Below are 27,384 nucleotides of genomic sequence, written 5' to 3' on the forward strand. Positions count from 1 at the left end.
CGAGAACTATGGGCCTCCGCTAAGATCAACTCTTGAATCCCATCAACATTGGGCACACAAACTCGACCCTGTAATCTCAAAACATCATCATCCTCTAAGGTCACCTTCGTGGCACCTCCACGCTGCACCGTGTCTCTTAGGACACACAAATGGGGATCATCAAATTGCCGATCGCGGATACGCTCCAATAGAGAAGAACGAGCGACCGTGCAAGCTAACACTCTGCTGGGCTCAGAAATATCTAATCTCACCAATCGATTGGCCAACGCCTGAATATCTAAAGCAAGCGGTCTCTGGCTGACCGGAATATACGCAAGGCTACCCATGCTGGCAGACTTCCTACTCAATGCGTCGGCCACCACATTGGCCTTACCCGGGTGATATAAGATAGTAACATCATAATCTTTCAACAACTCTAGCCATCTTCTCTGCCTCACATTCAACTCCTTCTGCTTGAACAGATACTGCAGGCTCTTGTGATCCGTGTACACCTCAGACGTCATACCATATAGATAATGCCTCCAAATCTTTAAAGCATGAACAACCGCTGCCAACTCTAGATCATGAACCGGATAATTCTTCTCGTGAATTTTCAACTGCCTCGAAGCATAGGCAATGACCTTGCCATCCTGTATTAACACTGCTCCAAGCCCAACACGGGAAGCATCACAATAAACAGTATAGGGCCCTGAACCTGTGGGCAGAACCAACACCAGTGCCGTAGTCAGAGCTGTCTTGAGCTTCTGAAAGCTCGCCTCACACTCATCCGACCATCTGAACTGGGCACCCTTCTGGGTCAATCTGGTCATCGGGGCTGCAATAGATGAAAATCCCTCCACGAACCGTCAGTAGTAGCCTGCCAATCCCAAGAAACTTCGGATCTCTGTAGCTGATGCTGGTCTAGGACAATTCTTGACTGCCTCTATCTTCTTTGGGTCCACCTGAATACCCTCAGTTGATACAACGTGACCCAGGAATGCAACTGAACTCAGCCAGAACTCACACTTGGAGAACTTGGCATACAACTGACTATCCCTCAGAGTCTGAAGAACCACTCTAAGGTGCTGCTCGTGCTCCTCCTGGCTGCGGGAGTACACCAAAATATCATCAATAAAGACTATCACGAACATGTCCAAATATGGCCTGAACACTCGGTTCATCAACTCCATAAATGCTGCTGGGGCATTGGTCAAACCAAATGACATGACTAAAAACTCATAGTGCCCATACCGAGTGCGGAACGCTGTCTTAGGGACATCAGACGCCCTAATCTTCAGCTGATTGTAGCCAGATCTCAAGTCTATCTTTGAAAACACCTTTGCTCCCTGAAGCTGGTCAAACAAATCATCAATCCTCGGCAGTGGGTACTTGTTCTTTATCGTCACTTTGTTCAATTGCCGGTAATTAATACACATCCGCATCGAACCATCCTTCTCCTTCACGAATAATACCGGCGCACCCCAAGGAGAAACACTACGCCTAATAAAACCCTTCTCTAGTAAATCCTGCAACTGGTCCTTTAACTCTTTTAACTCTGGCGGGGCCATGCGATACGGCGAAATAGAAATGGGCTGCGTGCCCGGAGCCAGATCAATACAGAAATCAATATCCCTGTCGGGCGGCATACCCGGCAGGTCTGAAGGAAACACTCGGGGAACTCTCGAGCAACAGGAACAGAGTCAATAGAAGGAACCTCTGTGCTGGAGTCACGGACATATGCCAGATAAGCCAAATACCCCTTCTCGACCATGCGTCGAGCCTTAACATATGAAATAACTCTGCGAGTGGCATGACCTGAGGCCCCTCTCAACTCTAGTCGGGGCAATTCTGGTAAAGCCAAGTTCACGGTCTTGGCGTGATAATCTAAGATGGCATGATACGGGGACAACCAATCCATCCCTAATATGACGTCGAATTCCACCATATCTAATTGTAGTAAATCAACACGGGTCTCAAAATCGTCAATACCCACTATACCTGAACAATGGACGCAATCCACCATAACAAAATCGCTCACCGGCGTAGACACATAAACAAGGCACTCAAAGAATCACTGGGCATGACCCGATACGTGCAAACTAAGACCGAAGCTTCTCTACCACAAGCCAGAGCAGTACCTGCACCTCCACCTCTAATACTTTTACCTCCACTTCTTGCATCTCTACATCCACCTCTAACACCTTTATCTCCACAAAGCCTCCGAAGACGTAGCTGATCTATCACTGGTCTGTGTTGCTGCTCAGCTGAAGAAGCGGTACATGACCTCGCCATTCGTAAAAGAACGGAGTGGAAATTCAATCAGCATTTAAGAAACCAAATCGCACGACAAGAAAGAACAGATGAGAGATTTTTCCTAACTCAATAGACTCTGGGGAACAAGTACAGACGTCTCCGTACCTACCCCTCAGACTCTACTAAGTTTGTTCGTGAGTTGTGAGACCTATGTAACCTAGTGCTCTGATACCAACTTGTCACGACCCGGATTTCCCACCATCGGGATCGTGATGGCGCCTACTCGTGGTAGCTAGGCAAGCCAACTTATTTACCTTTCATTAATAAATAAATCTGTTAACAATCTTTAGCATCTATAAGAAATATGGAATTCAATAATAACAATAGCGGAAGTCTAATTTATAAGTCTGAATCAAAACGCAGAATAGTCAACAATAGCCTCTACCCAAGATTTGGTGTCACATTACTCACGAACCACTAAGAATGAACTAAATACAAAGGTCTGAAAGAAATATAACAGCTGTCTGTCTTGAAAACAATGAGGCAACAGTCAAAAAGGAAAACATAAAGAAGAGACGCCGGGCCTGCAGACGCCTGCAAGGCTACCTCAGTCTCGTGATAATGAAAGCTTGCTCCCGTACTACTACTGCTGTTGCTCCTCAAAACCTGGACCTGTGCAAAAAATGCACAGAAGTGTAGCATCAGCACAACCGACCCCATGTGCTGGTAAATGTCTAGCCTAACCCCGGCGAAGTAGTGACGAGGCTAGACTGGACATCACATAAACCTGTGTAGTTATAAATGTACAGCGGAAATCGAATACCAAGTAATTAACAACATGGGAGGGGAGACATGCTAAGGGGAGATACAATATTATCAGCAATCCAGAGTAACAACTAAAACAGCTTAGGTTCACAATGAACAAGAATTAATACTCAAATACAAACACATAGCCTCAATAACTGTTGCGGCGTGCAACCCGCTCCATAATTACTATTGTTGCGGCGTGCAACCCGCTCAACAAATACCACTGTTGCGGCATGCAACCCGACCCATATCACTTATCATGTATCATTGTTGCGGCGCGCAACCCGATCCTCACCTTTTACTGTTGCGGCGTGCAAACGATCCTCAATATCAATGTTGCGGCGCGCAACCCGATCCTCAATATCATTATTGCGGCGCGCAACCCGATCCTCAATATCGTTGTTGCGGCGCGCAACCCGATCCTCAATATCATTTTACAGTCCGACCCCCCCCCCCCATATCATTTAACAGTCCCCCCCCCCAAACAACAGTCACAATTAAGGGGCATAAAAATAAGCAAATATTTGACAAATATTCCGGCAAGGGAAAGAATCCAACAAGTTCAACCAAACGTCCCGGCAAGGGAATAATCAACAACGCTTTCTCTTTCTTACTTTTCTTATCTTACGATATCACTGGAGCCCAAGCTCCAAGAAATTTCTTATCTCATATTCCGTCACAAACAACAATATAACGACTTCCCAATAAGGGAACAAAACATCATCTCAAATATTCCGGCAAGGGGATTACTATAACCACCTTAGTTCCAACATCTAACCACCACAGCTATACCCAAACTATGACCACACTTAACCATCTCAGCTATATCTAGCCGATTACCTCACCTAACCACCCCATTGATAACTAGCCTATTATGTTGCTTAACCACCTCAGCTATAACTATAATCATCCCACGACACAAGGAAAACATTAACCTAAGCGACCCTAGTATCCGTCAAGAACACAATGCAGAGGAATCACAACCCAACAATAGCCCGTCAAGAGGGCAACATAATGATCTCTTCTCTTTCTCACTTTTACTTTCACAATTCGTTCCACAACTGGAGCCGACGCTCCTCAATGAAACAAGTCATTTCATATACTTTCAATATTCGTATCACAATTCGAGCCAATGCTCCTAGGAATCAAATTATCATATCATCATTCACATGTAGTTCACAACATATAGAAATACTCCAATAAACATGGAATTCACAATCAGTTCATGATAATCGCATTTTAAGGACTCACGGCCATGCTAGACACCAATGTATAGATACTCGTCACCATGCCTATACATCGTACTTGATCACATAGCAATTAGCAACAAGACTCAACTCTTATTCCCTCAAGCTAGGGTTAAACCAAACACTTACCTCGGTCCCAAGAATAGCAATCAACCTTCAAAGACCGCCTTTCCTCTACAATCCGACTCCGAAACAGTGATATCTAGGCATGATTAATTCAATAATACCAATAAAGACTCAATAGCAACATCCCATAGTCTAGATATGAATTTTCTAGCATTCTTCCAAAAATACCAAAATTAGACACCGGGCCCACATGTTCCAAACTCGAGGCTCGGACCAAAATCCGATCACCCATAACCCCACGAGTCCAAATACATAATTTGTTTTAAGATTCGACCCCAAATTGAGGTTGAATCACCCAAAATTCTCAAAACCCTACTCTACCCAAAACCCATAATTTCTACTTTGTTTTCATGATTTAGGGCTAGAAAATTAGTAATTAGATGAATAAATAATGAGGGAATGATGTTAAGATTACTTACCCAAAGAGTTAGGGAGGAAGGAGAGCTTGAATTTCGTCTATGGAGGGTTTAAGAGGAGAGCTCGTGTGAAAGAATGAAGAAATCCCGTCACTGGTTCTGTTTTTAGGCTTTAAAATAACTGGGCGCTTTTGGTCTATGCGATCGCGGGGCAATTGATGCGAACGCATAGAGGAGTGGAAGCTTGGCTTCCGCGATCGCAGAACAATTCATGCGTTCGCGTAGAAGAAGGGAAGCCAGGACTTTTGGGTGAAGTGTAAAGTTGTGCGATCGCGTAGAGGTGAGTGCGATCGTATTGAAGAGACTGGACAGACTATGCGATCGCGTGACAACTTATGCGATCGCGTTGAAGAAATTTGGAAATGCCTGGAGAAGACTCTATGCGATCGCAGGAATGGAATCGCGATCGCAGAGAACAAATTCTCTGAACACCAGAAGCAGAACTTCTGCAACAACTCTAAGGCCAAAAACACCCCTAACCAATCACACACACTAACTCAGTAACGTCCTACGAACTTACTCGAGCGATCAAATCGCCAAAATAACATCAAAGTCATTGAATCAAGCCTCAAAATCATCATTTTCATTTCAAACTTCATAAACTTCTAACTTTAGATATTTAGGTCCAAAACACGTCAAACGACGTCCGATTTCAACCAAATTTCACAAAAAACACTTAAACAATATATAAGACTTGTACCGGGCGTCGGAACCAAAATACAAGCCCGATACCACAGTCTTTTAATAAATTTTCATTTCCATTTTCCTTAACAAATTTTAGAAAAACAATTTCTCAGAAAAATTCTTTCCTCGGACTCTAGACCTCGGGACTCGACTTCTGGCACATGCCCGAGTCCCATATTTTTCTACGGACCTTCCGGGACCGTCCAATCTCGGGTTCGGGTCCGTTTACCAAAAATGTTGACCAAAGTCAACTGTAATCAGATTAATGTCAAAATTCTTCAAATTTTTCACAGAATTCACATTTCAATATAAAAGCTTTCCGGCTATGCGCCCGAACTGCGCACGTAAATCGAGGCAAGTAAAAATGAGGTTTTCAAGGCCTCGGAAGCACGGAACGAATGAGGAAACAGGTGATGACCCCTTTGGGTCGTCACAATTTGATTTCGAATATTTGAGTGTACAATCTCTATGATTCCTCTGATTCTTCTTTTCAATAGTAAATAAATTCAAGGGCCTTTGAGCTTGATCTTGAATATGTAGTTGTCTCCACGAACGATGATCTTGTTGTTGAGCTTTAGCTTGATTGCTTGAACTTGAGCTTGATTCGTTCTTCGTTCTTGAGCTTGAACTTGATTTGTTCTTTGTTCTTGAGCTTGAACTTGATTTGTTCTTCGTTCTTGAGCTTGAACTTGATTTGTTCTCGTTCTTGAGCTTGAACTTGATTGCTTGATGATTGAAACTTGACTGCTTGAAGCTTGAAACTTGTGGAGAAATTTGTAGTGTTTGATCCACGAGCTCTCTCCCGCTTCTTGTTATAACTTCTGGTGTCTTTTCTAGGTTATGAAGACCCCTATTTATAGTTGTGGAAGGGAGGAGTTGTGATAAGAACAAACTCTTTCTGACCAATCAAATTGAAGTGTTACATGGCCGCATTTGATTGGCCAGAACATGTCACTTGCACATGTGGCACAGTTTCATTGGCATTTTAGTGTGACTTGGCATGCCTTGTCATTGTGCCACATGGCATGATCCTATTGGTTCTTCCGTTTGACTAGGTGCGCCACGTCATTTAACACGTGGCACCAAATTGGGCCTCTAGGAAGATGGCATATTGGGCTTAATGAAGTGGGATCATTACTTTAGCCCAATTAAATGAGCTAGCCCAATAATATTGGTCTTATATAATTAACCCGATTATATTAGCCCAAAATATTTATTTGGACTAATATATATAAAATATAATCCAAATTATTTATTGAATTTGAAATCAATAAATTTTATATGCCTAAAATTGCCCCCTACTTCAAGACTCGTCAAGGTTTTTAAACTTTTAAAGACTAGGCTTGAAGTATTAGCTCGGGTTTATTTCAATCGAGGCAGATACTTTTTTAAAAAAAAAAATACTGCATTCACATTGGAGTAAGACAATTATGTCTTCACTTTGATCTCCCAGCCAAGTAACATGCCTCTTTTCTCCGTAAACCTAAGTTACGATTCACCTAAACTTGTATGACACTTTATTTGATCTTTGGATAGCTATGACATAAGAAGTCACTTAAGCTAGTTCATTAGCTGTAACCATCGAAGGAGTCAGCTAGGATATCTTTCCTTACTTTACTAAAATTATAACACTGCGAACGCCCCTTTTCCAATTTGCATGTAATTAGGAAATGTTCGCCGCCTTGAGTACAAAGTCCTGTTATAATGCAAATTGGAACAGCTATCCCACATCGAAAGTTACTCGTTTAAGTTGTCTCTGCCATGCCTATATAAACCCGTATGCTCGTATTTGTTAGCATCAATTCGCAGTATTTGCAAGCCACTTGGGTCTACTTTTGACGACTTGGAAGCATTGACGAGAAGGTAATTTCTTCTTCTTTTCTTGTGCTTTTCTTCTTTTGTCATTTTTTTTGTAGGTCAAGCGAGAAAGATATGTTCTTGTTCAACGAGATGATCCATGCATGAAGAAGACAATCTTGGGGTGTGAGGGGATGAGTACTCATCCTTGCCCGACTATCGGAGAGATTACTCTCAATGTGGCTCGACTATCGGAGAGATTACTCTCAAAACGGCCCGACTATCGGAGAGGTTACTCTCAATGTGGCCTGACTATCGGAGAGATTATTCTCAAAACGGCCCGACTATCGGAGAGATTACTCTCAATGTGGCCTGACTATCGGAGAGATTACTCTCAAAACGACCCGACTTTCGGCAAGGCCAACTTAAGGTGCAAAGGGACTCATATGTCCACCTTAAGATTGGAAAGTTATAGCTCATTTTAAGGACCAACACGCGAAGAGGCCAACTTAAGGTGCAAAGGGACTCATATGTCCACCTTAAGATTGGAAAGTTATAAAGCTTCAACTCGAAGACGACATCGACTTGAACACTTGGAAAACTTTGAAGATTTGACGGACTTTGCAAACTTCAACTCGAAGATTCGGAGGGCTTAAACAATTCAACTTTAAGACCGGCGAATTTGAAGACTGAAACTTGAAGACCGACGAACTTGAAGACTTCAACTTTGAGACTTGGCGGGCCTAAATATTTCAACTTGAAGATCGGCGAATTTGAAGACTTCAACTTGAAGACCGACGGACTTGAAGACTTCAACTTTGAGACTTGGAGGGCCTAAATATTACAACTTGAAGATCAGCGAATTAGAAGACTTCAACTTGAAGACCGACGGACTTGAAGACTTCAACTTTGAGACTTGGAGGGCCTAAATATTTCAACTTCTCTTTTGCTTTACATTGTTCGACTTTTGTCTTAGTCGCATAATTTTCAGCTTTACGTGCTTGTAACAAAAGATTCATAACTTGTCGTGGGAGAGTCCAAATAATGAACCGTTTGATGAATTTAATATCTAAAATATATCCAATACTTAGAATAAAAAACCTTCAGAATCGCGCCGGATAATATTTTGAAACCAACTTTAGATTTCACCATGTTGAAAATTTCAGATTTGCGCAGTCTCACCAAAAAATTCATATCTCGGTGTCGAAATATCGAAATTGCAAACCGTTTGATTTCAAGAAAACTAGACTTCAAGATCTAGAACATATCCAAAATTCTCAATGAAACAACTTCAGAATCGTTCCAGATAATATTTTGAAATCAACTTTATATTGCACCACGCTATCAATTCCAGATTTGTGCAGTCTCACAAAAAAAATTATATCTCAGTGTAGAAATATCGAAATTGCAAACCATTTGATTTCAAGAAAACTAGACTTCAAGATCTAGAACATATCTAAAATTCTCAATCAAATAACTTCAGAATCGTCTAAGATAATATTTGGAAATCAACTTTATATTGCACCACGCTATCAATTCCAGATTTGTGCGGTCTAACCAAAAAATTCATATCTCGGTGTATAAATATCGAAATTGCAAACCGTTTGATTTCAAGAAAACTAGACTTCATGATCTAGAACATATCCAAAATTCTCAATCAAACAACTTCAGAATCGTTTCAGATAATATTTTGAAATTAACTTTGTATTGCACCATGCTATCAATTCCAGATTTGCGCAGTCTCACCAAAAGATTCATATCTTGGTGTAGGAACGTCGAAATTAGGAACCGTTTGATTTATTGAAAACTAGACTTCAAGATCTAGAATATATCCAAAATTCTCAATCAAAAAACTTCGGAATCGTCCCAGATAATATTTTGAATCAACTTTACATTGCACCACGCCATCAATTCCAGATTAGCGCAGTCTCACAAAAATTCATATCTTGGTATGGAAGCCTCGAGATCAGAAGATGTCTTAATTGCCATCAATCGAAATTTAAGAGCCATATTCTCACAAATATCTTGAGTTCAAGTCTCACTGAATTTGAAACGTTGTGCCAAGCAATCTTTTCCTTATACTTGTGTTTCCTTTTGATGTCTCTCTTCTCTTCCCCCCCCCCCCTTTTTTAAGCAGAGGGCGGACTTGGAGAGCAACAAACTTGAAGGTTTGGTGAACCTGAAGACATAGAGAATCCCTAGACTTCAATGCAAATACTTGACATCCTCCTAAAATCGGCCCATCGAAGATATTAATTTACCATGGAGGGTTGCCCCCCTTAAATCAAATGAGGTCAAAGTTTAGTAGGAGGATGGCATTTCAGCTTGATTTTACATTCCCTCATACTTCATTCGAACAACAATTGGGGCAATATGTATCTTTTGAACTTATGCGACTGAACTTAGAATGAAACTCTAAGCTACCTACGTACCTCGCTGAAGAGGATCAAGTCATACCGTAGTTCAGACTGGGTAGATTTTTTTTTACGTCCTAACTTTTGCCTAGGCCGCCTCTTTCGAGATTTTCAACCTAGCGAACTTTTTATTTGGGGCCGCACACAGATTATACTCTTGCGGGCCAGGACTGTAGCAACATGCAATTTAGGCTCATGCGTCAAGGAGCGTCATGACTTGCAGTTTAGGCTCGTACGTCGAGGAGCGTCGCAATTTCAAGGATAATACTTCTTTAAGAATTTGCCATTGATGGGGCCAATTCTCATGCCATCTGCATCAACCAGCTTGGAAGCCCCACTTGAGTAAGCTTCTTGTACGACATATGGCCCATCCCATTTTGAAGTGCACTTCGCTACAGGTTTATGGGAAGTAATTATGGGTCTTCGTACGCCAAGGACTTGATCTCCTACTTGAAAGGATCTCGGGCGAACTCTTTTATTGAAGGCGCGAGATAATCGAGCTTGATAACATTCAAGACTCTGTTGAGCTTCCAATCTTTTTTCATCAAGGGCTTCCAACTCTGCTAATCGAAGTCGAGCATTTTCTTCATCAGTGATCCCTTCTTGAATAGCAGTCGTAACGAAGGTATTTGACGCTCAAGTGGCAAGACGGTTTCGACTCCATAAACGAGTGAATAAGGAGTCGCCTGTGTTGGCGTGCGGTGAGTCGTCCTATATGCCCATAGAACTTCTTCCATACGGTCATTCCAATCTCGTTTGGATTTGGAGACGACTTTCTTTAACAAGTTGCATAGAGTCTTGTTGAATGCCTCAGCTAGACTATTGGCGGCAGCATTGTACATCGAAGAGTTACGTTGCTTGAAGCCAAAGAGATAACAAATCTTGTTCATCAACCTATTATCGAATGGCTTTCCATTATCCGTTGTTATGTAATGAGGAATGCCAAAGCGATAAATAATATTTACTCGGATGAAACTTGCAACATTTTCCTTCTTTACTTCCTTAAGAGCAACAGCTTCAGTCCATTTTGAGAAGTAGTCAGTTGCAGCCTAGATGTATAGGTGCCCACCAGAGGACTTTGGTAGTGGTCCAACAACATCCAATCCCCAAGCGTCAGATGGCCAGGATGCAACAGTCGGATGCAACACTTCAGGAGGTTGATGAATAAAATTCGCATGGAATTGACAAGCCCTGCATCTTTGGGCGTAGTCCAAGCAATCTTTTACCATCGTTGGCCAATAATATCCCATCCTTTTTATATGGAAGTGGAGATTTGGTCCAGACTGGTGTGACCCACATACCCCAGAATGTGCCTCTTGCAAAGCTTGGAGAGCTTCTTCTTCTCCTAGGCATCGCAAGAGTACTCCCTCGAACGAACTTCTATATAGAGTATCCTTGTAGTAAAGGAAGCGAGGTGCACGACGACGGATTTCAGTCCTTCTCCTCGGATTTTCTGGAAGTATCCCATAGCATAAGTAGTCAATAACGGGTTGTCGCCATTCTTCTTTCTCAACTTCAGAAACAGCAACAAGATGCTTGAGTTCGTTTTCTTCACCTTCAACTTCATTTGGCGGCGGTACTACCCATTTTTGGCAGACGGTAACTTGCGCTTGGTCAGGCAGGGCTAATGATGAAGCTAGAGCAGCTAAAGCATCAGCCTTCTTATTTTCTTTCCTTGGCACATGCTGAATAGTCACATCACCGAGCCACCCCATCAACTTTTTTGCGTAATTATGATATGGGCGTAGTTCAGGCTTCTTGACCTCGTAACTACCCAAAAGCTGATTGACCACTAACTGGGAGTCACCAAAGACTTGCAATTGCAATTGCTTCATATCAACGGCCATTTCAAGCCCAAGTATTAATGCTTGATATTCAACAACAATTTTGGAACAGAGTTGTGTCAAGGTGAAGGAGTAGGGAAAGACTTCACCTTGAGGAGTGACAAATACTACGCCAGCCCCAGCTCCCCCACGATGCGCAGCACCATCAAAGTACATCTTCCATGGAGGTTGAACTTCAACAACCATTGCATCCTCATCAGGTAGTTTGTCAGTTAGCTCCCAGTCATCAGGTATCGGATGATCTGCCAAGAAGTCTTCCAATGCTTGTCCTTATACGGCCTTTTGAGGGATGTACAAAATGTCGAATTGTTGAAATTGGAGGTACCATCTCGCTAGTCGATCACTAAGAACAGGTTTTGACATCACAAACTTGATGGGATTTGCTTTAGAAATGAGACGGACAACATGAGCTTGAAAGTAGTGCTTCAACTTTTGAATTGAGAAGACTAGCGCCAAACACAACTTTTCAATTGGCGAATAATTCAACTCGTTAGGTGTCATCATCCTACTCAAGTAGTAAAGAGAGTTTTCTTTCCCCTCACTATTTTCTTGGGCCAACAGTGCTCCAACAGACCTTTCTTGTGCCGCAATGTATAGTATCAATGGCTTTCCAGGTATAGGGGCTGCTAAAACTGAAGGCTTTATCAAGTAGGATTTAATGCTCTCAAAGGCATTACTGCATGCTTGGTCCCATTTGAAATGGACACCTTTCTTCATAAGGCGACTGAATGGTTGACACCTCCCAGCTAGGTTCGAGATGAATCTCCTAAGGTACGCTAACTTTCCTTGTAGACTTTTCAATTCATGGATATCTCGAGGCTCAAGCATTTTCAAAATGGCATCCACTTTAGATTGATCAATTTCGATCCCTCGATGTCGGACAATGAAACCAAGGAACTTTCCGGAAGTAACTCCAAAGGCACATTTCAATGGATTCATCCTAAGTTGGTACCTCCGGAGCAATTCAAATACCATCCTCTAGTCCTTCAAGTGGTCGCCCTTTTCTCTTGATTTCACCACTAAGCCGTCAACATAGCATTCGACATTCTTGTGGAGAATATCGTCGAAGATATTCTGCATAGCCCTTTGGTAAGTAGCACCAGTGTTCTTCAAGCCAGAAGGCATTACCTTGTAGCAATAAATACCCTTTGGGGTACAGAATGCAGTAAGCTCTTCATCTTTTGGTGCCATGCGTATTTGGTTATAGCCCGACGAACCGTCCATAAATGACAATGCCTCGTACCCAGTAGTAGCATCGATCATCAGTTCTGGAATGGGAAACGGGAACTCATCTTTCGGACACGCATTGTTAAGATACCTAAAGTCAACGCACACTCGAATCTGGCCATTTTTCTTCCTTACAGGGACAATACTTGACATGTTGGGTATTTAACTTCACGAATAAAGCCAGCTTCGATGAGTTTGTTAACTTCTGCTTCAATCAAGGGAACCAAGTCTGGCCTAAAATGCCTTTGAGCTTGTTTAACAGGGCGAGCACCATTTTTGACTGCAAGGTGATGGACTGCTACTTTCGGGTCCAAGCCAGGCATCTCTTTGTAACTCCAAGCAAAAACATCCCTGAACTCTTTGAGTAACTCAATATAAGTGCTCTCTTCATCAGCTTCAAGTAAAGCACTTAGGTATGTAGGTCTTGGTTCTTCATCGGTGCCAAGGTTAACTTCTTTTAAGGCATCAACTGTCGTCTTTACTCCTTCTTCAAGTTCAGGCGGAGCATCTTTCGCATCTTCATCTTCATGAGGGTCCCCATCATTGAAGGATATGTGATAACACGGCGAAACATCCTCCAACTCCGCATTATCTTCCATTGAAGATGGAATGCCATTCTCGACTTGTACAGTAACATGATACGAAGAATCCACACTTTCTTCGTCTTCATCACGTTCCTTAGTATAGACCACAGTATATGGCTTTACCTTCAATACTTCTTTACACGAAACCACAAGTTTTGTTTGTCGCCTCACTCTAGAAGGAACCAAACTTTGGAAATCCTTAGAGATCTCTTGGATTTTAGGTGAATCGGGTGTTCTTATGCTTTGAAAATTTCTCCGGAACTTGTTCCCCTTCTTTAGTGGACCCAATCTTTCAGACACGGAGGTCCTCGCAGGTGATCTTCCAAGTCGATCAAAGACAGAAGGCTTGTTAGAAGCGGCTGATTCATCTTCTACAGTAATATAATTGCTGCTCACCCTTCTTATTGAAATGCGCACTGGTGACGGTTGCTTGTATCCCAAACCTTCACGTGGTTGCCTCGTTGCAGCCTTTGATGGGAGCTTCCCTAACTTTGACGGCTCGTTGGGATTGTATCCAGCTTTTGCAAATAGCTTGTAAGCGTTAGCGTCAAAACCTTCATCTGTTCGCTTTGTAGGGAGTCAAACGATTTTGGGCTACAAACCCTACAAGCGGCTTTGAGGACAACTTCACTGCCTCAATTCGTTTTACCAGAAGAGTTAACTCCCTTAGCGTCTTGGTTTGGAGATTATGTGATTCGCCCTCGTCTTTCTTCCTTTTAGGGACATATTGGAGCGCGGGACTTACTTTCTTTCCATAAGACGCAATACCCCCTTTATGAGATTTATTCACGTTGGCGGGTACCTCCTCAGTAACAGTTTTCGCTTTGCCAATAGTCACATCAGCTCTTTTAGTTATGGGTTCGTCATTCTTGCTTTTCGTACCATCATCAACTTTAAGCTCCTTCACAATGCGGTTCTTCAAGTAGAACTTTGTATCGGCGAAGTGTGACTCAGCCTCGGTGAATGGCTCATCATCAGCAACTACCGTCTTCTCGACTTCACCCTCGTAGTATTTTAAACATTGATGGTAGGTAGATGGAACAACTATATTCTCATGTATCCAAGGCCTCCCAAGCAAAACATTGTATGAAGTCTTCGCGTCGATCACATGCAGCCATGCACTTGATTGCATATCTTCAATAGTGATTCCCAGCCTGATCGCACCTATGGCTCTTTGCCCCCCTTGGTTGAATCCTTGGATCATCACACGACTTTCAGAGAGTTCGTTCATGGGAATACCAAGTTCTTTCACAGTGTGGATTGGCAAAATGTTCACTGAGGATCCTCCATCAACCAAAATCCGATTTACCCTTTCATCGCGCATATAGCCAACCAGGTACAATGGGCGGTTATGAGGAGTGTCACCTAGCAAAAGATCGTCATTTGTGAACGTGACCTTTTCCTCACAAGCATTAACTTCTTGAGGAGTGGACTCGATGGGCTTTTCCAAAGATGGTGCCAACGGTAGGTCATCACTCTTTTCTTCCCCTTTGTCAGTATGGCAACAAGAGGCATCAATGCCCCCATGGAAAATCTTCGTGCGGAACCAACTTGGTAAAAACTCCTCCAAGTTCACTGGATTTCGTGGCTTTTGAGGGTGGTGCATGTCCACTTTTGCTTTCTTCAAATGCCTAACTGGATTCTTTTTTATTGGTCTTTTTACCATCATCTTCCTTGTTGGTTGTTCCACTGATTCTTTTCGTGGGCTCCTTTTGTGGCGCCTACGACGAGTCACCAACGTCCAACCTTCATCATCATCAGGTTGGTTGACTTCAGCTTTGCGCTTTCTTTCTCATCTTCAAGCACGATCTTCTTTTCGCGATCCAAGTCCATGACTTTATCCTTGAAGACAAAGCACTTCTCCAGAGGGTGGCTTACTAGTCGGTGATATTTGCAGTAATTTGGGTCATTTGTTTTCCCAGCTTCATTTGGCCGCTTCATCTCTGGAAGCTCAATGAGATTTAACTCAAGGAGTTCTTCAAAGATAGCTGGCACATCGGAATCTAGAAATGGGTACTCTTTCTCCTGCATCTCTTTTAGAGTCAACTTTCCACTTGGCTTGTCTTGAAAAGAAGTGGATTTCATACTTTGCTTCTTACTCACCTTCGTCGTGAACTTTATAGGTGACGTATTGACATTCATAGCTTCTTTGCTTTCAAACTTGGGTACGAACTTTCCCCACTTCCTGACTTCTTGCTTGTCATTCGCTTTGCGAGGTTCATAGATGGGCAGCCTTTCATTTCCAGCGGAGGCCATGCTCAATTCCATGTCATGGGCACAACAAGTTCTTCAAATGTGCTAGGCTTGATACCTTGCAAGATGTAGCGCAATCCCCAATGCATGCCTTGGATGCACATCTCTATGCCTGAAGCTTCACTAAGCCTGTCTTTACAGTTGAGGCTTGTATTCCTCCAACGATTGATAAAGTCGATAACTGGTTCCCCCTTTCGTTGACGAGTATTTGTAAGCTCTACCATACTCACCGTGCGTCTTGTGCTATAAAAGCGATTGAGGAATTCTTGCTCTAGTTGATCCCAACTGTCGATAGATCCAGCCTCGAGGTCCGTGTACCAGTCAAAAACATTTCCTTTTAGCGAGCGGACAAACTGCTTGATGAGGTAATCTCCATAAGTTCCAGCACTGTTGCATGTCTCCACGAAGTGCTCAACATGTTGCTTCAGGTTACCTTTACCATCAAACTGTTGAAACTTCGGAGGTTGATAGCCAGCAGGTATCTTCAACATATCGACCCTTGCAGTGTACGGCTTTGCATATGTAAGGGAGGATTTGGCAGCAACTTCATATTTGTTCTTAATGGTTCCTTCGATGAACTCCTTCAGTTGATCGATTGGAATCATCCCTTCAGATGAGACGGGGATAGCCTTAGTGGATGTTGCTTGTCTTGGGGGAGAGTCACTCTCTAGAACTTCTGGGAGCTTGCCGGGTGCATGGGTAGATTCTTCTTCCATCAAAATTCCCACCCTATCTGTTAGCTTGTCAATTCTAGCCTCTTGATTTTGCATGCATTTGGTCAAGCCAGCGATTGCTTCCGTCAAGTTTGCCAACTGCTCCTCCATGGATGAAGTGTTTGTCACCATGGCTTGCATGATTGTCGTGGATGACGGAGAGTAGCATGGATTTTCACACAGATTGATCCTTGATTGGCTCACGCTATGTGGTGTAAGTGGGGAGGATCCATCACTTGAAGCATCATCATCTTCCTTCACAGCAGAGTGCTTGGAGCCGGAGAGGTCAAGCAGAGCAAGAGTTTTCTTGATCTTTTCAGCAACATCGCTTCCTCCTTCAGATGCGTTTGTGGAAGATCTTGCTCCTTTTGAGGATGAAGATCCGAAAACAGGGGTTGACGAGGACGACACTTGGGGTGCTTGTTGTCCTAAAGAGCTTGCTTTGCTCCTCGTAACTGGTCCGAAGCTTCCAAAGGTAACATCGAGGATGCTTTCCACATCAGCATAGAACCTAGAGTTAGCAGCTTTGGTGGAAGTTGAAACGGAGTTGATTTTCTTTGAAGCCATTTCAATGTTCTTGGTATTTGGTGAATGAAAAGTTGAGATGAGAGGTAGAGATTGTCCCACTGGGCGTGCTAGAATTTGTAGACAATAAATTTGGGTCGAGAAAATAAAATCAAGACCGAAAATATTGCAACAATCGTAGTATTTTATTTCAAATATTTGAGTGTTACAATCTCTATAGATCCTCTGATTCTTCTTTCCAATTGTAAATAAATTCAAGGGCCTTTGAGCTTGATCTTGAATCTATGTTTGTTGCCACGAACGATGATCTTGAATTCAACTAGCACGAACTTTGATTTGAACTCGCACTCCTTGTACCTTGATTTGTTCTTCGTTCTTGAGCTTGAACTTGATTTGTTCTTCGTTCTTGAGCTTGAACTTGATTTGTTGAACTTGAACTTGAACTTGATTGCTTGAAGCTTGAAACTTGTGGAGGAATTTGCGGTGTTTGATCCACGAGCTCTCTCTTGCTTCTTGTTATAACTTCTGGTGTCTTTTCTGAGTTATGAAGACCCCTATTTATAGTTGTGGAAGGGAAGAGTTGTGATAAGAACAAACTCTTTCCGACCAATCAAATTGAAGTGTGACATGACCGCATTAGATTGGCGAGAACATGTCACTTGCACACGTGGCGCGATTTAATTGGCCTTTCAGTGTGACTGGGCATGCCTTGTCATTTTGACACGTGTCATGGTCCTATTGGCTCTTCCGTTTGACTTGGCGCGCCACGTCATTTGACACGTGGCACCAAAATGGGCCTCTAGGAAGATGACATCTTAGGCTTTAGCCCAATTAAATGGGCTAGCCCAATGGATTAAGACTTATTTATTTAACCCATATGTGTTGGACTTATATAATTAATTCGATTATATTAGCCCATAATATTTATTTGGACCAATATATCTCGAATTTAAAATATGGCCCAAATTATTTTATGGATTTAATTTATGTAAAATTTATATGCCTACAATTACATAAGAACGATACCAGTCTATCGTACTCCATTGTAAGTGAGAACTTAACATGACTCCGTGGAGATAAACTATAGCTCACTGAGTTATTCGCCACCACAACCTCACTCCCCAACATAATGAAATCCTTACTTTTCGCTCTTCCGACATTATGAAAAAAAGCTTGAGAATTTAACAAGAAAAAAAATTTATCAGGAGTTGAGAATATTTTTGAATGACTTTTTGCAAAATCCTTAACGCCTTTAAATAAGACAATGCCCAATCCGGAGGGGGGGGGGGGGTCAAATTTTTGGAAGTAAAGCGCTTTTTAAAAGGGTGTTTTACCCATTTGAATTATTGTTATGTTAGTTAAGCGCAGAAGAATTATTGGTGGGCCTACAAAACAGGTAAAACGTATTTACAAAAGGCGTTTTACATAAAACGTCTTTTTAAAAGGCGTTTTACGTTAACGTCCCAAACGGACATTAAGGTAAAACGTGGTTCAAAAGGACGTTTTATATACTTTGGTCACTAAGTTTTTTTGCCACCTATTTATGTATTTTGAGTCCAAAAAAACAACATTTAGGTTCAAACTCTTGTTTTAGGAATATATGCCAATAGCTGAATTATATGAGTTCTCCTTAGGGAAAAATAGATTGTTGTTGGCACCAACATCTCTTGGCAAAAGCCTAGAACCTTATGACATCATGATCGTGTTAGAATATGTTTCCCATAAATTTAGAAATTTATGTGTAATTGTACCTGTTTTCTCCGAAATGTCTGAGTCAAAATCTTTTTCCTCTATCACATTGTTTGAATAATGATTGAAGGATTGACTAAAGGGGGCATTTGACAGATGTGGTCCTATGGGTTATTTACAGCTGTGGTCCTGTTTGTAATGAACTTCTTGCTAATTCCTTTTACTGCAGCATTGTTTTTGCTCCAGTGATAATGATCTTCAATTTCTTTTGATGAAATTCATAGTTTTTCGGTGTTGTAAATAAACTTCATGTGCTCTTTTGCCTTGTCGCTAGCAGGTATCGGAGAATCTATCTTGTCTCGGATATCATAGTGTTGAATTCATTGTCTTCGCTTAATAATACTGTCGCTTGACCTACGTGGAAAAACTTTGAATGGTGCTGTAATGGCGTTTAGAAAGCAAAGGTACTTGTAACTCCATTTTTGCTGTCGATAGTTCTTAATTGCTATGTTCTAGTTTGCGTACATCCATCTGTTCTCTGGTATTTTGTAAGTAAGCAATAAAGCAAGTTTGCACGTTCTACAATTGAGGCCAACTGAGGAAGAAACTTGGATATTGAAATAAGGGAAATTAGGAATGGCATTTGGATGGAAAATTTATTTTATCTTACTGTTTAATCTGATGCCGGTGGCTACTGCCGTTTTGTGGATAAAATAACATATTCTTTTAGTAAAATAGATATCGATGCAACTACACTCAACTAGCGCTGTGCATGGATCGGATCAGATTGGATTTAGCACATTTCGAATTTCGGATTCTAGAAAATGCAATCCGAATTATATCAGATCGGATCGAATTTTAAAGTTTGGATCGGATCGGATTTCGGATCGTATTATTTGCTCAAAGTTACAAACTAATATGTATATTTTCTTTGTAAAAGAGGCAATACATTAAGAAAAATTATGTTTATGCAATTATGAGAGTACTATGGTGCCAATATAATAGCTAAATCTAGCAATTGTAAAAGGTGATAACTTGGAGGAAGATGTAAAGGAAGTACTGACTATCCGAAATTAAAGTGTAGTATTTATACATTGCTTAATAATTTCGGATTTCGGATCGGATCAGATTAAAATATACCAATCCGAATCCGATCCTGTGAGCACGTGATTTTTGCCTTGTTTGAATTATTCCTATAGACTTCTTAGAATTAGGATTTTTCTTTTATTATTTAATTTTAGGGAATTAATTGCATAATTTTGTGTTTGTTTGCATTTTTTGTGTGCATTTTAATTGATAATTCATAAAAAAAATACAAAAATAGCATACTTGCATTTAGGACCCAATTTTATATTTTTTTTAGCTCCACTAGTTAATTAACATTACAAGAAATGAAAGAAAATAACAAAAATAATCCTCTTTGCATTTTACTTTTAATTTTCGATTTTTCCTTAGTTTTCTTTTAAATTAGGGTTTAGTTAATTTTCGAAAATTAGTTAGTTTAATTCTAGAGTTAAATCAGGTCTTTTTAATTTAATTTTGTATTTCTACAAAAAAACAAAAAAAATGAGTGAGAAAAAAGAAGAGAAAATAAAAAAAATTATTAAAATAGAGGTCTTATTAAAAACCCAAGCTTTGGGCCAAATTTGGCTCCAGCCCAAGCCAAAACCCTCCCAAACCCGTCCAACCCAGTCCAAACCCAAGAGCCAACCCGGTCCAGCCTCACTAAGCCTAAAACGACGTCGTTTGGGCAACTTTTAATCAGGACCGTCGAGGTTTCCTGATCGGACGGTCCTGAAGTCCCCATTAATAAATATATATCTGTCCAAATGGATGACCCCCCCCCCCCCCTTCCGTCTCTCAGATCATTCATTATACACAAACACTAACGCTGCTTTTCCTCCACCGTCCGCCGCCGGCCGAAAATCGCCTCCGCCGGCGGCGAGTCTCCAAATGACCCCAAAAATACACCACTGCTTCCTTTCATCCTCCTCATTACAGATCCAAACCCCGTTTCCTTCAAATCTCACCCAAATGCTTCGAATAATCAAAACCCTAACGCCGCCTCCGCCGTACATGGCGACGCAACCTCCCAAACCTCCCCAAAATCACACCCCAGACTCTCCTCACCTCCCTATCACCAAATCCCTAACTGGTTTCCTTCGAATATCACCTGAGTTTCTCGAATTTCAAATCGTAGAATGGCAGAACCCTAGAAGTTCGAGTTTGTCGATTTCTTCCCAATTTCTTGAATCCAAAAACTGATTTGAGTCACAAAATAATGCTTCTGTTTGTTCTTGGCAAAGAACAAACGTTTAGCATTATTTTGGGACTCGAATCGAAGTCCAGTCCTGTTCGATCCTTGCATAGGTGAGGTTCTCTTATTTCTTTGTATTAAAACTAGTTTTAACATAGTTTTTTCTTTGTTTCTGTTAATTCATTCATGTTTTCTTTATGCTTTATTTTTCTTTTTCTGGCAGTAATCAGTACTCTAGGTTTTGTAGTTTAGTTAGTTTAAGTTTTTGATTTCTTCTCTGTTCTTATTGATGTTAGTTTAAGTTCATGACTTAGTGTGATTGATTAATTTTTACTTGTTTTCCTAAATTCATGTTTGATTGACAATTGCCTATAGCTTGTTAATTTGAACTGATAGGGATTAATTTAGGATTAAGAATAGGTTTAGTTTAATTTGGTTAATCGAAGGATTGTCTGAGTATTGCTGAATTGCTAGGGTCCTGGTTAAGTAACCATGGTTTAGTTAAAAGGGGTCTGGGGTTAGCATAGGTTAGTAATTTTAGAACCAATGTAGGGGTAGTATAGGTAGTTCAATTAAGAGAATCCTGCAATAACTGAAATAGAACCCCCTAGAACCTTCTAGATGGGGGTTCTAATTTGAGATTCAGGAATTTAAGTGTAGTAACTTGGGCAAGAAGTCACAAAATAAGGGACTTAGGGTGTAAAACAAAATCTGAATAGTATTTGCCTTTAAAAAGGCATGCCCCCTGGCCTTGCAAGAGGGGGGGGGGGGGGAGATCTGAAAAATTCAAAAAAAAGTTTGAGAAATCTGAAAAGTTTTAGAAGTTCAGAGATCTGAAAAAATTCAATACAAGTTTCAGCAGTCTAGAGAGATCCAAAACTCTGAAAAAAATCAAAATTCAAATCCTAGAGCTTAGAGAAATCTGAAAAATTCAAAAATTCAGATCCAAAAGTACTGAAAAATCCAAAAAAATTTCTGGTAGAAATAGATAGTTTAGATACAAAAATATTAGATCCTAGAAACCCAAAATCTTGAAAATCAACAAAAATATAGTGTTAAAATCCTTTCAGATCCGTTGTTTGTTCAATTGCCTGGGTTCATCAAGCTTGATCTTCAAATTCAGCTGATTGTTGGTGGTTTGAAGTTATTTGGAATCTACTGCACGCTATCCTTTATTTTTCCTGGATTTTTGACTTGGAATCTGCTAAGATTTGCTGAACTGCACCTGTTGTTGCACTGTTACTTAGCTGACTCCTATTTCCTCACTTTGTTTCTAATTTCCAGGTATTTTGTTTAGCCTCAAATGATGTGTGAAGAACTGAATCAGCAAATGTATTTGGATTGTTGAAGAAATGACATACTACTCACGTTATTTTCATGCTAGTCACTTGCAAGCATATTAGTTTGAATGCTAGGTTTATGCATTAGTAGTATTAGAGGTTTAAATGACCTGGACTTCCTATAGCTGTAATAATTGGACTGTTTCTTTTCCGGAAATTATACAAGTATGATATTCAATAGTGTTAGCTTAGTGTAGTTGATTTTGGTTTTGGTTTCCTGTTAGTTTGAATTTTAAATGAGATGTTAGTTTGAATTTTCATGAGAATGGTTACAGGTGTACTATGCCTATATCAATGTTAGTGATCTTAAGCCTTCACCATGCTTCAAATGCATTTTCCTATTTTTAAAATGATGCATTTCGCTGTTGTATGCCCGTTGGCTGCGTATTGAAAAACAAAGTATCAATGTTAGCCATTAGGATTGTTTACATGAACAGGATTAATATACGCCCACCATTATTGTCTGTCTAATTTAATATCATCTTCTTAGTTTTAAAAGAGGTATAGCAAGTATGTTTACTGCCAGGACCATTAGAGTGGTAAGGATTGAGCTTAATATTGGCCCAGTTGCATAATAAAAGGTCCTGAAATAATTAGGCCAGGCTAACTGTTTAAGTCTGCTAAGCTCAGGCCCATCAAATCACAAGCCCAATGTATGGAAATCCTTAGTCTATAGGGACTTTCGAAACTGGGCTCCTCATGAGCCAAAATTGGGCCCAACACGCGACAGCCTTTCATAAAGGCTGATGATCTTTTCCTCATGCTTGGGCTAGTTCTTGAAGCCCAATATGCTAAGGGCCCGAATTCTTTTAAAATTTATTGGTTTAATTTTATCGTGCAAGCTTGGGCCTTCCAAGATAAGTAGCGAATTTGAATTAAGGGGGTCTTCAATAATGGAGATTCTTTTGTTTGAATTTGGACTTGATCTTGAGGCCCGAACTTTCTCGAATACCTTAAATAATAATTAATTCATAATGTTAATTAATTAGGCCTTTAGAGATAATCTTTAATAGAGAACAATAGTCCCTTTTAGGATGGCCTTTAAAATAAATCGAGGTGCGCCGCGCCAAACAAAATTCATAAATTGCATGGCCCTCTTTAAATAATTACATTAAAATACCTAGAAATCGGGACGCGCCATTTAGCGAATTTTCATGGCCTCCCGCAAAGTTAATANAAAAGAGGCTCGAGTCGGAGATGTGAATAGCCGTTGCAAAATGCCCCGTTCACTGCCCACAAAAAGGTTAGTGATTTCGAGCTATAGCCCCTTTTAAATTTGATGTCGTCGAAAGTATGTTAATAGGCATTGTATATATTCAATTTATATATATTTCTGTGTCTTGAAATTTATGAGAAATCATGTTCTGGAGTTTTAAGCTAGAGATTATGTCCTTAAGAAAACTTGCGTTCTAAACCTATAATTCGAAATATGACCCATTAATATCTTGACCAAATGTTTACGTGAAAAGTCTGTTTTGTTCTATTTTATTTGCATATTAGCTTTAGTTTATTATGTTTTCCTTATTTTATAAGTGTCATGAGCATAGGACATTCTGATTTGGATCTAATATTCTAAGAAGCTAACATAGTTATATTTAATTTGTATTAAGATACCATGCTCATAAAATTGCATAGCTTTTAAATAAAAAATCCATATTTTGTTCTTGAATTTTTTAAAGGCAAAATCTAATCCACCTGACTCATGAATATAAGTTTAAATCTATCACTTTTGCTCATCTCAAGTGCTGAATTTTTTTTTTCAAGCTTTTTTCTCTAAAAGAGATTTGTTAGAATTCATGCCTATTGGGCTAAAACTTTGACTTATTGCTTGATGACAATTAAATCAGAACTTGTTGTAGTTTTTAGAACCTTCATTATTGAATATAAATATTTTTGTCATGACACTAAGATAAAATTTGAATTTTATAAACTTAAGCCTATCTACTGCTAAACTTTTCTTTAGACATCATGTCCCCCTAGGACTTAAAACTTTTTGTTAAACATACATGTGCCTTTATCTGATAATAAATACTAGTAACCACCTATATTTTTGCTATTAGAAGTTGGTATCTTATATGTGCTAATTTAAAAAGCTTTTGTAGAAGTAAGAAACACCTCCTCTTTGCTGGAGCATTGCTCTTTTAAAAGATATGTTAACATAGTGCTCCAGTTTGGAAAACTGTTCGTATATGATTTGCTACTGTTCTTGGGTTTCTTGTCTATTGCAGAGTGAAGAAAATAGTTATACTCTTGTCTTGCGTGCTTCATTCTTGTATTGAATATTCGCCTCTAATTTTCTTCTTCTTTCCTTTTGCATATACACTTGGAGCAAAAATGGAGTCTCAGCACTACCCGAGCATGGAGTCATCACATGGCATCTTCCTTAGAGTGTACTTGATAGCAAGAAAACAAGCGAAACGCTTGGGGACGTCTATGGCGTCCTTCTTCTTTCAATCCATTTGCCACTCTATTCTTGTCTAATATTTTTATGATTGTTAAGTTATTTGTGTATTTTGGGTTTACCTCGAGACTGGATTCTTTTAATTTGAGAGTGCTGCTTAACTAAAATTGATCTTGTTTTGGAATCTTCTATGTTGAGGTAAAATATGGAATTATCCGAGTATACTACAGCTTTCAAAATTAGCTATCTTGAAGATTCATTATACTTAAAATATTTTATACTACAGCTTTCAAATGTTCCGTTTTTTTATCTCAAAACTGAAAGTTCTCCTTAAAGGAAAGAATGTGACTTTAGTACTTTCTTAATAGCAAAAACCTTCAGAAGATTAAGTTCTCATGTTTCACTCATTTCTTTAAATCAAGTACTTTCATGACAAATTTTTAGTTTCTTATGGAAAAGCCTTTTCTAAAATATAAAAGTTAATATCCAAACTGTTTATATCAAGTAATTATTTTTTATCATGGACTTATAGTTTTGTAATGACTCACTTCTCCAACCTAACGCTGTTATACATGTATTTTCTAATTGATAGTTATTTTTTATTTTTTTTTACAAATGTTTACCACTTAGTTTTAAAATTTATTAATCTAAGTTTGGCCGGTTAACCGTAATTACGGATCACGTAGGATGCTTTTACAACCTTCCCTATATGATTAATTAGAACCCTTACCCATAATTTCAAGGTTAAGCAGACCATAAAAACGGAGTTAACTTTAAGAATTACTTAGTAAAATGGTGTCCTAATTCACCGATAAAATAATTAGGTGGCGACTCTTTTTAATCAATTAAACCTTCAGAATTACCAATATGTTATACTCTAGATTTGACCCGTGTTAAAATGGGGTATAACATGTATAATTGGATTGTTTGTTAGAAATTTTTCAGCACTTAGATTCATGTTAATTTGGTAAAATTTCAGTAGCTGTTCAGGTTCCAATCCATGAGTAATTTCTATAAAGTTGTAACAGTTGAAGTCTTATTTGCTGTTAAAATCCAGGAATCAGCATTTTAGTTTATCAATATGTGAACGAATAAATGTGTAGGTCATTTGAAAACAAAGAGAAGTGATTAATATTTTGCAGATTCCAGTATGTTTTGTCAAATAATTAATACATGTGCTTTAGCTGTAGCAGATCTGAGTTCAAGATGCCTGTTGAACTGAATTTGTTTTACTTAGTTAATTTGTATAACAGAATTTAAACCATACTTTAGGTCTCTCTAATTAGTTTCCATGCTTCTTGAAATTGCATTATCTGCTATTGTGTTTGGGACATTGGGCTAGATAAATCAAAACAAACAGGGAAGGCCCAAATTACTGATTGTCCTTTTGTGAATATACCACTGGGCCTGGCTTCAGCTGAAGCCCATGGCCTCATTTCAATATTGCCCTCAAGCTGAGTTGCGCCTGGTCCATAGCTGGACTTTGGCCTTTTCGCGCTAAGCCCAAATACAGGGCCCATAATTCAGTTCACGTCTGATCACAACTGGGCCTGGAGTATTGTAGATTTGTTTTGCTTTAAAATTGGGCCATTAATATACTTGGACGTAGTTAATTAATTGAGATTCCTTTAAACAATTGGATTTATGCCACAATTAGGTCACAAATAGTTTATGGCATTCCATGTGCCAAGGTAAATGTCCTTTTAAAATAAATTTGAGGTGCGCCGCGTCAAATAAAAATCATAAATTGCGTGGCCCTCTTTAGTTACTTCTATTGAAATATTTGGAATTCGGGACGTGCCATTTAGTGAATTTTCATGGCCTCCCGCAAAGTTATCAACACGTTAGTTGCTTTAGGCGCGCATTTTAATATATGTACTTTCCTAAACTCGGGTGCGCATTTATGTGACCCAAATCCAAGTCCCAACGATGTTAAAATATATCAAAAACCATGGGTGCATTTATGTGACGTGGTTCGAGATATGTTTTAATAACGTTGCAATTCTCCTTAAAATTAAATAAAAGCGGTAAATAATTTAAAATTGCACTATAGGTTGAAACATGTTTTAAAATCAGATAATAAGCCAATTATGATAGTTTAAGCGACCGTGCTAGAACCACGGAATCCGGGGGTGCCTAACACCTTCCCTCGGGTTAACAGAATTCCTTATTCAAAATTTCTGGTTCGCAGACTTCACAAGGAAAGTCGAAATCTTCCTCGATTTGGGATTCAAAATAAACCGGTGACTTGGGACACCAAAAGTCAAACCTATCCCAAGTGATGACTCTGAAATTAATAAATAATCCCATTTCGAATAATGTCACTTAAATTGGAAAAACTCCCTTATACACTATCCTTCGGGGTAGGTGTGTAAAAAGGGAGGTGTGACAGATCCGAAATCCGAAGTTTTAATAAACACAATCCGAAATCCGAAATTGAATGGATCGGTTTGGATTTCGGATATCCGATCCGAATGAATAGCCCTACACTCAACCCCCCTCCCCCCAAAATAAATAAATAAATAATAATAATAATAATTAAAAAGAGGAAATAAAGCTTTCGTTCATCCTACAAAAGAACAAACTATTTGGTTGTACTTGCTGGTGGGAGGTCTATCCATTGGATTAGTCAAGGTGCATGCAAGTCGCCCTGGACACACCACTATTCTAAAAAAAAAAAAAAGTAATGTTCAAGTTGTCCTTCGCAGCCTGAAAATGCTACCAAAGGATTCCGTTTTAGAATTAGAATAACCTCAAACCGTGCTTCCTTTAAAGTGTATTGTGGGAAAAGGACAGGACAATACGAGTATTCCGTAGCAAAAGTATAA

General features: G+C 39.8%; 1 protein-coding gene across 1 annotated transcript; it reads right to left on the reverse strand.

Moving 5' to 3' along the window:
• Positions 1 to 1,007: 1,007 nt before the first annotated feature.
• LOC109239136 (RNA-directed DNA polymerase homolog) lies at positions 1,008 to 26,076 on the reverse strand (the record flags this gene model as incomplete). Its single annotated transcript, XM_019405655.1, has 4 exons — positions 25,915 to 26,076; positions 2,839 to 2,904; positions 1,628 to 1,738; positions 1,008 to 1,436 (listed from the first exon to the last, which is right to left on the reverse strand). Coding segments are annotated over exons 1-4 (768 nt in total), but the record flags the coding sequence as incomplete, so codon positions are not given.
• Between the last annotated feature and the right edge of the window lie 1,308 nt (positions 26,077 to 27,384).

Source organism: Nicotiana attenuata, unplaced genomic scaffold (genome assembly GCF_001879085.1).
Source record: "Nicotiana attenuata strain UT unplaced genomic scaffold, NIATTr2, whole genome shotgun sequence".
Lineage (NCBI taxonomy): Eukaryota > Viridiplantae > Streptophyta > Magnoliopsida > Solanales > Solanaceae > Nicotiana > Nicotiana attenuata.